We start from the raw sequence: 13,661 nt of genomic DNA on the forward strand, positions 1-13,661 counted from the left end.
AGGATGTACGGTTTGGGGTGAGTTAAGTTGTGGGCGTGCTCTGTTGGTGCTGGAACTGCACTGATACTTGTGGCCTGCCCCCAGAACCTAGTCAGACTGCACTGGTCGATGGTGAAAACAGTGCATTTCACTGTACGTTTTAATGCATGTGACTAATCAAGCTAATCTTAAAATCTTACAAGACCTTACAATCTTAAAAACTAGGGATGATTGCGCCTGTGGAAATCAATGTCATAAATATTGAGCGGCACACTAACACAGTGGTTGGCACAACACTTTGCACTGTCTGCGACCCGGGTTCAATTCCTGCCGCTGCCTGTGAGGAGTATGTACGTTCTTTCCCGTGACCGCGCCGGTTTCCTCCGGTTTCCTCCCACAGTCCAAAGACGTACCGGTTGGTAGGTTAATTGGTCATTGTAAATTAGGCTGGGGTTAATTCCTGGTTTGCTGGACGGTGTGGCTCGAAGGGCTAGAGTAGCCCATTCTGTGACTTATCTCAATCAATCAATACATCAACAAAATCAGTAATTAAATAAATGGGAGACACTAAATGAAGCCATTGGGATTCTCACAAACAGAAGAGTAGGTGAATAAACTGCTCCAATCCAGTTGTCAGAAGGCAGAGGCTGTTGATGAGTAAGTGGCCATAAGTTACACAAGGGAAAGCATTTTTCCCAGCATGGTCCAGATGAGGAAGGTGCTGCTGGGATAATAGTGGTGAAGGGCAAGGTGGGGAGGAGTAGGGAGCCCTGCATGATGAGGACCATCAAGGCCCTGGCCAGAAAAACAACGAGGCATGGGTCAGGCATCTAGGATCACCCTGAATCTCTGGAGTATAGAGGGTGTACTCAAGAAGGAAATTAGGAGGGCAAAATGGGGATGTGAGATAACTTTAGCAGAGAAGACTGAGGAAAATCCAGAGATTTTACAAGTATTGATAAGACAAAAAGACCAACTAGAGGGAGAATAGGGCCCCTTAAAGACCAAAGGAAACACCTTTGGGTGTAGTTGCAAGAGAAGGGCAAGGTTCATAATGAACATTTTTCCTGGTTATACCATGAAGACAGACATGAAGATCTTTGAATGAGGAAAAGTAACTGGGGTGGTCTTTGGGATTTTCTGCATTACAGTAGATGTGTTGCTGGATTTCTTGAAAAGGTATGGAGGTAGACAAATCTTCAGGGTCCGTGCCCATGAGAAGTATTCACCCCCACACTACCCCTTGGAAATTGTCATGTTTTATTGTTTTACAACATTGACTCACAGTGGATTTAATTTGACTTTTTTTTGGACACTGATCAACAGAAAAAGACTCTTTCATGTCAAAGTGAAAACTACCAAGTGATCTAAACTAATTACAAATATAAAACACAAGTAACTGATTCCGTAAAGTATTCATCCCCTTCCAGTCAGTATTTAGTAGACACACCTTTGGCAGCAATTACAGCCTTGAGTCTGTGTGGACAGGTCTCTATCAGCTTTGCACATCTGGACACTGCAATCTTTCCCCATTCATTAGAAAGCTGCTGAAGCTCTGTCAGATCATGAGTGAACAGCTCTTTTCAACTCCAGCCACAAATTCTCAATTGGATTGAGGTCTGGACTCTGACTTGGCCCCTCCAGGACATTAACTTCGTTGTTTTTAAGCCACTCCTGTGTAGCTTTGGCTTTATGCTTGGGGTCATTGTCTTGCTGGGAAACAAATCTTCTCCCAAGTTACAGGTCCCTTGCAGACTGCATCTGGTTTTTTGCTCCAGGATTTCCCTACGTTTATTTTAAGCTCTACTTTCACAAAAACAGATCTCCATTTAACTAATCATGTGACTTCTAAAACCAATTGGCTGCACCAATGATGATTTGGTGTGTCATATTGAATGGGAGGGGGGGGGGTAAATACTTGGGTGATTAATTATTTTGCGTTTTATATCTCCTGGACACTCGAATTGTTTGGACCTGATCCACCCAGCCCATTACGGTAAGCGGGTTAAAGAATGTCAAATGGGGTTTAATTCAGAGAAGCGTGAGGTCCCACATTTTGGGAAGTCAATCCCAATAGGGCTTCCACAGTGAACAGCCGGGCCCTGGCCAGTGCTGTAGAACGGAGGGAGCACAGGCACACCGCTTCCTGAAAAAGGAGTTGCACGTTAACAGGGGGCGAAGGAGGCTCGTGGCAGTCAGGGCTGGAAGTTCATGGGGCAGTTGTTCCGGACACTGTTAAGCTTTGTTTGCCCTGCTATAAGATGCTATTAAACCAGAAAAAGTGTATAAAGGATTTACTAGGATGTTGCCAGGACTTGAGTATAGGGGGAGAGATCAGACAGGTTAAGATTTTATTCCTTAGCTCGCAGGAGACTGAGAAGTGATTTTATAGATCACGACGGACATAAATAATGTGAACGCGCTCACATTATCTCCAAAGATAACATTAGCTGTTATCTCCAAATTCGGGAAATCAGGAACTAGAGGGCATACTGGAGATTCAAAGTGACAGGGGGAAGAGGAACTTGAGAGGCAACGTTTTTTTCTCTATCTATATACAGAGATCTCTCTCTCTCTCTATCAACATGAACCAGTTGCGCTGAAGAGCGAGCTTCAGTGCGAGGTGAATCCCGTTGAATCCTGCTGCTGCCCGTGAGGAGTTTGCACGTTCTCCCCGGGACTTCTTCCATGTGCTTCCGGTCTCCTCCCACATTCCAAAGAGGTGCAGGGTTAACAGTCAATTGCTCACCTGGGCAGCATGGAATTGTTGGACAGGAAGGGGCTGCTACTCTAAATCAAAACAAATATATGTATCACTCAGAGAACCCTGAGGGTTTGGAACGAGCTCGAACTCAGTCTTTAAGAGCAGCTTGTCTGGACAGCAAGACCATGGAAGGCAATGGTCGATGGGAGTAGACAGCTTAAATGGTTTGGCATGGTCTAGATGGGGCAAAGGGCACGTTTCTGCACTGTGCTTTTCTATGGGAAGAGGACGCATCGTTCTTACCAAATATGAAGAGCCTTGGTCAAACCACTGAGAGAGAGAGATCGGGCTGCAGGGAGGTAGGTACAAGACACTCTCTGATTGGGCGAGATCAGGGTTTCCATGGGGATAGGCTGCAATTGAGCACACTGGGATAACGGATTAATGGAGCAGTTAGCGTGCGTAAACACACACGAAAGTAAAAAGTTGCAAGGGGCTGGGCAGTCAGGGTATGAAGGAGGAGGAAAATCTGAGCTTCAGGCACGGGCGGATGCCACGGCCCGTTCTCATACAGACAGGAGTCAGCTGGAGCTGTCTGATTCGACGTCGAGTCCTGAAGGCTGCCAGGTACCCAGGAGGAAGGTGAGGTGCTGCTGCAAACGTGCAAGAGGGGAAACAGGAAGGTCGGCTTGAGAATGGGATGGGGAATTAGTGGCAGGCCGCAGGAAGCTGAGGGACAACCCACCCTGCATTTCCCAGAACTTTTCCCCAATGTAAAGACGACTCCACTGGATGCAGTTACTGGAGTGGAAGAAATGAAACGTGGCCGGGCTGCTCGATGGTGCAGGTGGGATGCTCCGACGATGAGACTTTCTACACAGGTGCTTTGAGATGCCTTCTCTCCCCCTGAACCTTGGCTTCTCCCATACCCACAACGGACACAGTCCTCAGCATACCTTAACTGCTTTCCTCACTCCTCCACTCCTGCTCCTCAGCTTCTACCCCACCGGTCACCACATTCGTTGTATCACCTCTACAAGTTAGTCGCCACTGGAACTGACAGGGAACGGATGGGCCTGTGAATGCAGCGGAAGCAGGGTTCACTGTGATCTTCAATAGGGGAATGGAGAAAGACACAGTGAAGAAGAATGCGGAAGACCAGGGATCATGTGACTGGCTCGATTCTACACTGTCATCACAGAGCGCATCCTCACAGCAGTCTGGTTCAGTGCACAATCCTCTCTCAACACCAAAAGTGCAATGCACTGTCAGTTCAGCAGAAAAGGCCACTGGCTGCAGTCTACCACCTCTGCAGGACTTGTGTGTGTCCAGGACAAAGCAGCGGGCAGGGAAAAAAGAAAAAAAATCACTATTCACACCCAGCAAATTGCCTTTTCCAAAAGCTCCCTTCTGGAAAGCACCAAAGGGTTACTGAAACAATAAACTCCACGCCATCTTAAAAGTTTCTTCCTGCAGGTGGTTAATCTGATCAACCATTCCAGTTAACCTCCCCCACACCCCCCTCTATTACCTCACGTATGCACTGCACTGTAAACACTATAAACCACTTTTATAATTGCAAATACAAGCTGCTATTGATGTACATATTTCTGCACATTTTATTCCATACCTGTGCTTCAACCTCTATTTTTTTATTTGACGCCTTATTCTAATTGTTGAATATTGTTTTTTTGCTGTTGCACGACGCATCCCGAGCAACACACCACAGCCATCAGTTGAACAGGTGCTGCTGAAGAGTCTCGGCCTGAAGCGTCGACTGCCCACTCTTTCCCACAGGTGCCGAGCTCCTCCAGCGTTTTGTGTTTGTTGCACAGCTAATACATGTATACGGTGAATGACCACGGGATGGAAATAGTCAGTTACTTTGGTAGAAAGCTGGCACAAACATGAAGGGCCCAATGGCCTCTTTCTGACTTGTAAGCCTTCTACAATCCAACATGAAAACTAAGCTGCATTTAAAACAGACGTGCACCCAGAGGCAAGCAGAGAGAATGACTTGGGGATTCAGATTCAGCAATAACGTAGTGAACTCTGTTACAGCAGTGACCACAGCACTCCACTTACCGCGAAGTCCCGAGAGTTACACAGGCACCAGTCACTCCTTCCTGAACACGCGGGATTCTGGAAATGCTGGAAATCCAGAGTAACAAACACAAAAATGCCGCAGGAGTTCTGCAGGTCAGGCAACTAGGGAAAGGAACCACAAGTTCAACCCAAGACTCTTCATCGGGCTAATAGGAGGTAGAAATGAGGACTGCAGGGTCAGGGAACTATGAGGTTGGTGGCAGCGGACGGGAGAGGTCGGTGGCAGCGGACGGGAGAGGTCGGTGGCAGCGGACGGGGGAGGTCGGTGGCAGCGGACGGGTGGTCGGTGGCAGCGGACGGGTGGTCGGTGGCAGCGGACGGGAGAGGTCGGAGGCAGCGGACGGGAGAGGTCGGAGGCAGCGGACGGGTGGTCGGTGGCAGCGGACGGGAGAGGTCGGAGGCAGCGGACGGGAGAGGTCGGAGGCAGCGGACGGGAGAGGTCGGTGGCAGCGGACGGGAGAGGTCGGTGGCAGCGGACGGGAGAGGTCGGTGGCAGCGGACGGGAGAGGTCGGTGGCAGCGGACGGGAGAGGTCGGTGGCAGCGGACGGGGGAGGTCGGTGGCAGCGGACGGGGGAGGTCGGTGGCAGCGGACGGGAGAGGTCGGTGGCAGCGGACGGGTGGTCGGTGGCAGCGGACGGGTGGTCGGTGGCAGCGGACGGGTGGTCGGTGGCAGCGGACGGGAGAGGTCGGTGGCAGCGGACGGGTGGTCGGTGGCAGCGGACGGGTGGTCGGTGGCAGCGGACGGGTGGTCGGTGGCAGCGGACGGGAGAGGTGGGTGGCAGCGGACGGGAGGTCGGTGGCAGCGGACGGGAGGTCGGTGGCAGCGGACGGGTGGTCGGTGGCAGCGGACGGGTGGTCGGTGGCAGCGGACGGGTGGTCGGTGGCAGCGGACGGGTGGTCGGTGGCAGCGGACGGGAGAGGTGGGTGGAAGCGGACGGGAGGTCGGTGGCAGCGGACGGGTGGTCGGTGGCAGCGGACGGGAGAGGTGGGTGGCAGCGGACGGGAGAGGTCGGTGGCAGCGGACGGGAGGTCGGTGGCAGCGGACGGGAGAGGTCGGTGGCAGCGGACGGGGGAGGTCGGCGGCAGCGGACGGGGGAGGTCGGCGGCAGCGGACGGGGGAGGTCGGCGGCAGCGGACGGGGGAGGTCGGCGGCAGCGGACGGGGGAGGTCGGCGGCAGCGGACGGGGGAGGTCGGCGGCAGCGGACGGGTGGTCTGTGGCAGCGGACGGGAGAGGTCGGAGGCAGCGGACGGGAGAGGTCGGAGGCAGCGGACGGGAGAGGTCGGAGGCAGCGGACGGGAGAGGTCGGAGGCAGCGGACGGGAGAGGTCGGTGGCAGCGGACGGGAGAGGTCGGTGGCAGCGGACGGGAGAGGTCGGTGGCAGCGGACGGGAGAGGTCGGTGGCAGCGGACGGGAGAGGTCGGTGGCAGCGGACGGGGGAGGTCGGTGGCAGCGGACGGGGGAGGTCGGTGGCAGCGGACGGGAGAGGTCGGTGGCAGCGGACGGGAGGTCGGTGGCAGCGGACGGGGGTGGTCGGTGGCAGCGGACGGGTGGTCGGTGGCAGCGGACGGGAGAGGTCGGTGGCAGCGGACGGGGGAGGTCGGTGGCAGCGGACGGGAGGTCGGTGGCAGCGGACGGGAGGTCGGTGGCAGCGGACGGGTGGTCGGTGGCAGCGGACGGGTGGTCGGTGGCAGCGGACGGGTGGTCGGTGGCAGCGGACGGGAGAGGTGGGTGGAAGCGGACGGGAGGTCGGTGGCAGCGGACGGGTGGTCGGTGGCAGCGGACGGGAGAGGTGGGTGGCAGTGGACGGGAGGTCTCCAGAGTTGAGGTTGGTGAGACAGCAGCCCAATGGTCTGGAGTGGGCTCCGCTTCAGGGAGTAAGTAAGAGAAACTGTCTGAGAGTTGTGCTCTGGCCTCACCACACTGCAACGGTGTTCCCATGCCTGCGGGTTTGACGGTGAAGTGCGGGGAGAGTGGAGAGCAGTGCGTTCAGAGGGGGTAAGGTTCGAATAGGGCACAGGAGTGCTGAAGTCAAGGCAGTTGCTATCTCTTGGGCAATTAGATATAAAGAGTCCCAAAGCAGTGAGAAAACCAGAGTGGGGTGTCCAAGAGAAGGAAGTGGGACTGAGGGGGGGCACCGAGATGACGGGGGGGTGGGGGGAGAGAACCATTGACGTGCCATGGGGAATCCTCAACAAAGCAGTAGGCTCAGAAACGAAGATCGCGAAGTAGAGTTTGGCGTCACGGCAGACATGCGCACAGGGGGGTAAAGGGAAGCCTCTTGCTGACTGCAGAACGTTCCACCTCAGGGAGGGGAAGGTCAAAGGGGATGGTGAAGACACAGCAGGGATTAGAGCCAGGTTGGAAGGAGGGATGAGACCCTAATGAAGGGTCTCAGTCTGAAACATCGACTCTTTATTCCTTTCCATAGACACTGCCTGATCTGCAGAGTTCCTCCAGCGTATTGAGTGTTCATCCCTTCCTGAATGTAGTTCAGACTCTATTTTTTCTAGATGTTGTTTTAGTTACAAAACTGTCACCAGTACATCCTAAGTATGCAACAGAAACAAGCTAGCACAGAATTAGTTTTGCAACCCAGGTTAACTTGGTACGTACCAATGCAGTCTTGATTGTCGACATAGTGCACTTCGTTCACACCAAGCCCTTCTTTCTGATACAGCTCTTGTTCCTGCAAGTGAAACAGTCACATCCGTTTTACCTTCTCTGAAAACACCACTGTCTAGAACACACAAAATCTTTCATCCTCATATCACCAGTTCCATGGTGCGTCTCTAAATGAAATAAAAAATAAAATTAACAGGGGAATAGCTGACATGAAAATCGGAGTTCGCTTCTAGCATTGCTCATAAGTGAAAAACTTTCACTTTAATGTAGAAAACCTAATGCAGAGGAGCGGGGAGTAAGAGAGGGGTGCATGGAGGGTGAGGCAGGAGAGGAGGGGGAGAGAGAGCCTGAGGGGGAGGTGGGAGGGGAGGAAGGGGAAGGGAGAGAAAGGGTTGGGGATGTGGAGATAGAAGAGGAGGGGGGAGAGAGAGCCTGAGGGGGAGGTGGGAGGGGAGGAGAGAGAAAGGGTTGGGGATGTGGAGATAGAAGAGGAGGGGGGAGAGAGAGCCTGAGGGGGAGGTGGGAGGGGAGGAGAGAGAAAGGGTTGGGGATGTGGAGATAGAAGAGGAGGGGGGAGAGAGAGCCTGAGGGGGAGGTGGGAGGGGAGGAGAGAGAAAGGGTTGGGGATGTGGAGATAGAAGAGGAGGGGGGAGAGAGAGCCTGAGGGTGAGGTGGGAGGGGAGGAAGGGGAAGGGAGAGAAAGGGTTGGGGATGTGGAGATAGAAGAGGAGGGGGGAGAGAGAGCCTGAGGGGGAGGTGGGAGGGGAGGAGAGAGAAAGGGTTGGGGATGTGGAGATAGAAGAGGAGGGGGGATAGAGAGCCTGAGGGGGAGGTGGGAGGGGAGGAGGGAGAAAGGGTTGGGGATGTGGAGATAGAAGAGGAGGGGGGAGAGAGAGCCTGAGGGGGAGGTGGGAGGGGAGGAAAGAGAAAGGGTTGGGAATGTGGAGATAGAAGAGGAGGGGGGAGAGAGAGCCTGAGGGTGAGGTGGGAGGGGAGGAAGGGGAAGGGAGAGAAAGGGTTGGGGATGTGGAGATAGAAGAGGAGGGGGGAGAGAGAGCCTGAGGGGGAGGTGGGAGGGGAGGAGGGAGAAAGGGTTGGGGATGTGGAGATAGAAGAGGAGGAGGGAGAGAGAGCCTGAGGGGGAGGTGGGAGGGGAGGAGAGAGAAAGGGTTGGGGATGTGGAGATAGAAGAGGAGGGGGGAGAGAGAGCCTGAGGGGGAGGTGGGAGGGGAGGAGAGAGAAAGGGTTGGGGATGTGGAGATAGAAGAGGAGGGGGGAGAGAGAGCCTGAGGGGGAGGTGGGAGGGGAGGAGGGAGAAAGGGTTGGGGATGTGGAGATAGAAGAGGAGGAGGGAGAGAGAGCCTGAGGGGGAGGTGGGAGGGGAGGAAGGGGAGGGAAGGGTTGGGGATGTGGAGATAGAAGAGGAGGGGGGATAGAGAGCCTGAGGGGGAGGTGGGAGGGGAGGAAGGGGAAGAGAGAGAAAGGGTTGGGGATGTGGAGATAGAAGAGGAGGGGGGAGAGAGAGCCTGAGGGGGAGGTGGGAGGGGAGGAGGGAGAAAGGGTTGGGGATGTGGAGATAGAAGAGGAGGGGGGAGAGAGAGCCTGAGGGGGAGGAGGGAGGGGAAGGGAGAGAAAGGGTTGGGGATGTGGAGATAGAAGAGGAGGGGGGATAGAGAGCCTGAGGGGGAGGGGAGGAAGGGGAGGGAAGGGTTGGGGATGTGGAGATAGAAGAGGAGGGGGGAGAGAGAGCCTGAGGGTGAGGTGGGAGGGGAGGAAGGGGAAGGGAGAGAAAGGGTTGGGGATGTGGAGATAGAAGAGGAGGGGGAGAGAGAGCCTGAGGGGGAGGTGGGAGGGGAGGAGGGAGAAAGGGTTGGGGATGTGGAGATAGAAGAGGAGGAGGGAGAGAGAGCCTGAGGGGGAGGTGGGAGGGGAGGAAGGGGAAGGGAGAGAAAGGGTTGGGGATGTGGAGATAGAAGAGGGGGAGAGAGAGCCTGAGGGGGAGGTGGGAGGGGAGGAAGGGGAGGGAAGGGTTGGGGATGTGGAGATAGAAGAGGGGGAGAGAGAGCCTGAGGGGGAGGTGGGAGGGGAGGAGAGAGAAAGGGTTGGGGATGTGGAGATAGAAGAGGAGGGGGGAGAGAGAGCCTGAGGGGGAGGTGGGAGGGGAGGAAGGGGAGGGAAGGGTTGGGGATGTGGAGATAGAAGAGGAGGGGGGAGAGAGAGCCTGAGGGGGAGGTGGGAGGGGAGGAAGGGGAGGGAAGGGTTGGGGATGTGGAGATAGAAGAGGAGGGGGGAGAGAGAGCCTGAGGGGGAGGTGGGAGGGGAGGAAGGGGAGGGAAGGGTTGGGGATGTGGAGATAGAAGAGGAGGGGGGAGAGAGAGCCTGAGGGGGAGGTGGGAGGGGAGGAAGGGGAGGGAAGGGTTGGGGATGTGGAGATAGAAGAGGAGGGGGGAGAGAGAGCCTGAGGGGGAGGTGGGAGGGGAGGAGAGAGAAAGGGTTGGGGATGTGGAGAAAGAAGAGGAGGGGGGAGAGAGAGCCTGAGGGTGAGGTGGGAGGGGAGGAAGGGGAAGGGGAAGGAAGGGTTGGGGATGTGGAGATAGAAGAGGGGGAGAGAGAGGCTGAGGGGGAGGTGGGAGGGGAGGAAGGGGAGGGAAGGGTTGGGGATGTGGAGATAGAGGAGGAGGGGGGAGAGAGAGCCTGAGGGGGAGGTGGGAGGGGAGGAAGGGGAAGGGAGAGAAAGGGTTGGGGATGTGGAGATAGAAGAGGAGGGGGGAGAGAGAGCCTGAGGGGGAGGTGGGAGGGGAGGAGAGAGAAAGGGTTGGGGATGTGGAGATAGAAGAGGAGGGGGGAGAGAGAGCCTGAGGGTGAGGTGGGAGGGGAGGAGAGAGAAAGGGTTGGGGATGTGGAGATAGAAGAGGAGGGGGGAGAGAGAGCCTGAGGGTGAGGTGGGAGGGGAGGAAGGGGAAGGGAGAGAAAGGGTTGGGGATGTGGAGATAGAAGAGGAGGGGGGAGAGAGAGCCTGAGGGGGAGGTGGGAGGGGAGGAAGGGGAGGGAAGGGTTGGGGATGTGGAGATAGAAGAGGAGGGGGGAGAGAGAGCCTGAGGGGGAGGTGGGAGGGGAGGAAGGGGAAGGGAGAGAAAGGGTTGGGGATGTGGAGATAGAAGAGGAGGGGGGAGAGAGAGCCTGAGGGGGAGGTGGGAGGGGAGGAGAGAGAAAGGGTTGGGGATGTGGAGATAGAAGAGGAGGGGGGGAGAGAGAGCCTGAGGGTGAGGTGGGAGGGGAGGAAGGGGAAGGGGAAGGAAGGGTTGGGGATGTGGAGATAGAAGAGGGGGAGAGAGAGGCTGAGGGGGAGGTGGGAGGGGAGGAAGGGGAGGGAAGGGTTGGGGATGTGGAGATAGAGGAGGAGGGGGGAGAGAGAGCCTGAGGGGGAGGTGGGAGGGGAGGAAGGGGAAGGGAGAGAAAGGGTTGGGGATGTGGAGATAGAAGAGGAGGGGGGAGAGAGAGCCTGAGGGTGAGGTGGGAGGGGAGGAGAGAGAAAGGGTTGGGGATGTGGAGATAGAAGAGGAGGGGGGAGAGAGAGCCTGAGGGTGAGGTGGGAGGGGAGGAAGGGGAAGGGAGAGAAAGGGTTGGGGATGTGGAGATAGAAGAGGAGGGGGGAGAGAGAGCCTGAGGGTGAGGTGGGAGGGGAGGAAAGAGAAAGGGTTGGGGATGTGGAGATAGAAGAGGAGGGGGGAGAGAGAGCCTGAGGGGGAGGTGGGAGGGGAGGAGGGAGAAAGGGTTGGGGATGTGGAGATAGAAGAGGAGGGGGGAGAGAGAGCCTGAGGGGGAGGTGGGAGGGGAGGAAGGGGAAGGGAGAGAAAGGGTTGGGGATGTGGAGATAGAAGAGGGGGAGAGAGAGCCTGAGGGGGAGGTGGGAGGGGAGGAAGGGGAGGGAAGGGTTGGGGATGTGGAGATAGAAGAGGAGGGGGGAGAGAGAGCCTGAGGGGGAGGTGGGAGGGGAGGAAGGGGAAGGGAGAGAAAGGGTTGGGGATGTGGAGATAGAAGAGGGGGAGAGAGAGCCTGAGGGGGAGGTGGGAGGGGAGGAAGGGGAGGGAAGGGTTGGGGATGTGGAGATAGAAGAGGGGGAGAGAGAGCCTGAGGGGGAGGTGGGAGGGGAGGAGAGAGAAAGGGTTGGGGATGTGGAGATAGAAGAGGAGGGGGGAGAGAGAGCCTGAGGGGGAGGTGGGAGGGGAGGAAGGGGAGGGAAGGGTTGGGGATGTGGAGATAGAAGAGGAGGGGGGAGAGAGAGCCTGAGGGGGAGGTGGGAGGGGAGGAAGGGGAGGGAAGGGTTGGGGATGTGGAGATAGAAGAGGAGGGGGGAGAGAGAGCCTGAGGGGGAGGTGGGAGGGGAGGAAGGGGAGGGAAGGGTTGGGGATGTGGAGATAGAAGAGGAGGGGGGAGAGAGAGCCTGAGGGGGAGGTGGGAGGGGAGGAAGGGGAGGGAAGGGTTGGGGATGTGGAGATAGAAGAGGAGGGGGGAGAGAGAGCCTGAGGGGGAGGTGGGAGGGGAGGAGAGAGAAAGGGTTGGGGATGTGGAGAAAGAAGAGGAGGGGGGAGAGAGAGCCTGAGGGTGAGGTGGGAGGGGAGGAAGGGGAAGGGGAAGGATGGGTTGGGGATGTGGAGATAGAAGAGGAGGGGGGAGAGAGAGCCTGAGGGGGAGGTGGGAGGGGAGGAAGGGGAAGGGAGAGAAAGGGTTGGGGATGTGGAGATAGAAGAGGAGGGGGGAGAGAGAGCCTGAGGGGGAGGTGGGAGGGGAGGAGAGAGAAAGGGTTGGGGATGTGGAGATAGAAGAGGAGGGGGGAGAGAGAGCCTGAGGGGGAGGTGGGAGGGGAGGAAGGGGAAGGGAGAGAAAGGGTTGGGAATGTGGAGATAGAAGAGGAGCGGGGAGAGAGAGCCTGAGGGGGAGGTGGAAGGGAGAGAAAGGGTTGGGGATGTGGAGATAGAAGAGGAGGGGGGAGAGAGAGCCTGAGGGGGAGGCGGAGGGAAGGTGGGAGTTGGGTGGGAGACGGGGGAGTTGTGAGTATAACGTGAATATCGAATTGTTCATCCCCACCCCTCTCCAGCTCAATGCCAGCAGCTGAGGAGGTTCTGAGATGAGAGTCTGGATGGATCACTATTGCTGACATAGCTACCCGGCCCAACAGGCATCATCTTCCCACCAGCTGCAACAGACAGAGCCTCAACGAGGAGGCTCATGACCGCCATTGGGGAGGAGGTAGAGGAGCCTGAAGACCGGATGGATTGTTGGACAGCATGGACATTGCTGACAGAGCAACCTGACCCAACACCGTCTTCAACATGGAGGAGCCATCCGTCACTACTGACCCGCTCCTTCCAGGACGACCGCTTCCCATGACTACCATTGGGAAGGAGGTACGGGAGCCTAAAGATCCTCATTCAGCAATTCAAGAACAACTTTTTCCCTCTGCAGCATCAGATTCCGAGTGTCCGTCAGCATTACCTCATTATTCTTTACTTTGCACGTTTTGTTTAATCGCTAATTTAAAGTAATTTTATGTTTACGCTGCACCATACCAGAGTCCATTGATTTTTGAAAGATCATCACTAATGCCTCCAGAATCTCTAGCAACATCTCTTTCAGAATCCTAGGGTGCAGTTCGTCTGGTCCGGATGACTTATGCACCCTCAGGTCTTTCAGCTTTTTGAGCACCTTCTCTCCTGTAATAGTAACTGCACTCACTTCTCTTCCTTCACACACCACAACATCTGGTACACTGCTAGTGTCTTCCACAGTGAAGACTGACGCAAAATACTCATTTAGTTCATGTCATCTCCTTGTCCCCCATTAATATTCTCCTGCCTCATTTTCTAGCGGTCCTATCCACTCGCATCTCTTTTACATTTTACATGCTTGAGAAAGCTTTTACTATCCACTCTGAGATAGTTTGCTAACCTGCTTTCATATTTTCCCTCCTAATGATTCTTTTAGTTGCTCTCTGTAGAGTTTTAAAAGCTTCCCAATCCTTTGTCTTCCCACTAATTTTTGCTTTGTTGTATGCCCTCTCTTTTGTGTTTACATAGTTTTAACTTCCCATGTCAGCACAGTTATACTATTTTGCCAGTTGAGTATTTGTGTATGGAATACATCTATCCTGTACCTTCCTCATTTTCCCCAGAAACTCACGCCATTGCTGCTCTGCTGTCATCCCTGGTTGCATCTCCTTCCAATTTACTTTGGCCAGCTCCTCTCT

At 55.7% G+C, this 13,661-nt stretch overlaps 1 protein-coding gene across 4 annotated transcripts in view; it reads right to left on the minus strand.

The window, feature by feature from the left end:
• Positions 1-13,661, minus strand: part of LOC140730810 (unconventional myosin-VI) — a 322,637-nt gene that overhangs the window by 61,378 nt on the left and 247,598 nt on the right. For all 4 annotated transcript variants that reach the window (XM_073051731.1, XM_073051733.1, XM_073051732.1 and 1 more), the window contains one exon: positions 7,406-7,478. In XM_073051731.1, coding sequence (XP_072907832.1) covers positions 7,406-7,478 — 73 coding nt within the window. The remainder of the gene's footprint in view (positions 1-7,405; positions 7,479-13,661) is intronic.

This window comes from Hemitrygon akajei, chromosome 7 (assembly GCF_048418815.1).
Source record: "Hemitrygon akajei chromosome 7, sHemAka1.3, whole genome shotgun sequence".
Taxonomy (NCBI): Eukaryota; Metazoa; Chordata; class Chondrichthyes; order Myliobatiformes; family Dasyatidae; genus Hemitrygon; species Hemitrygon akajei.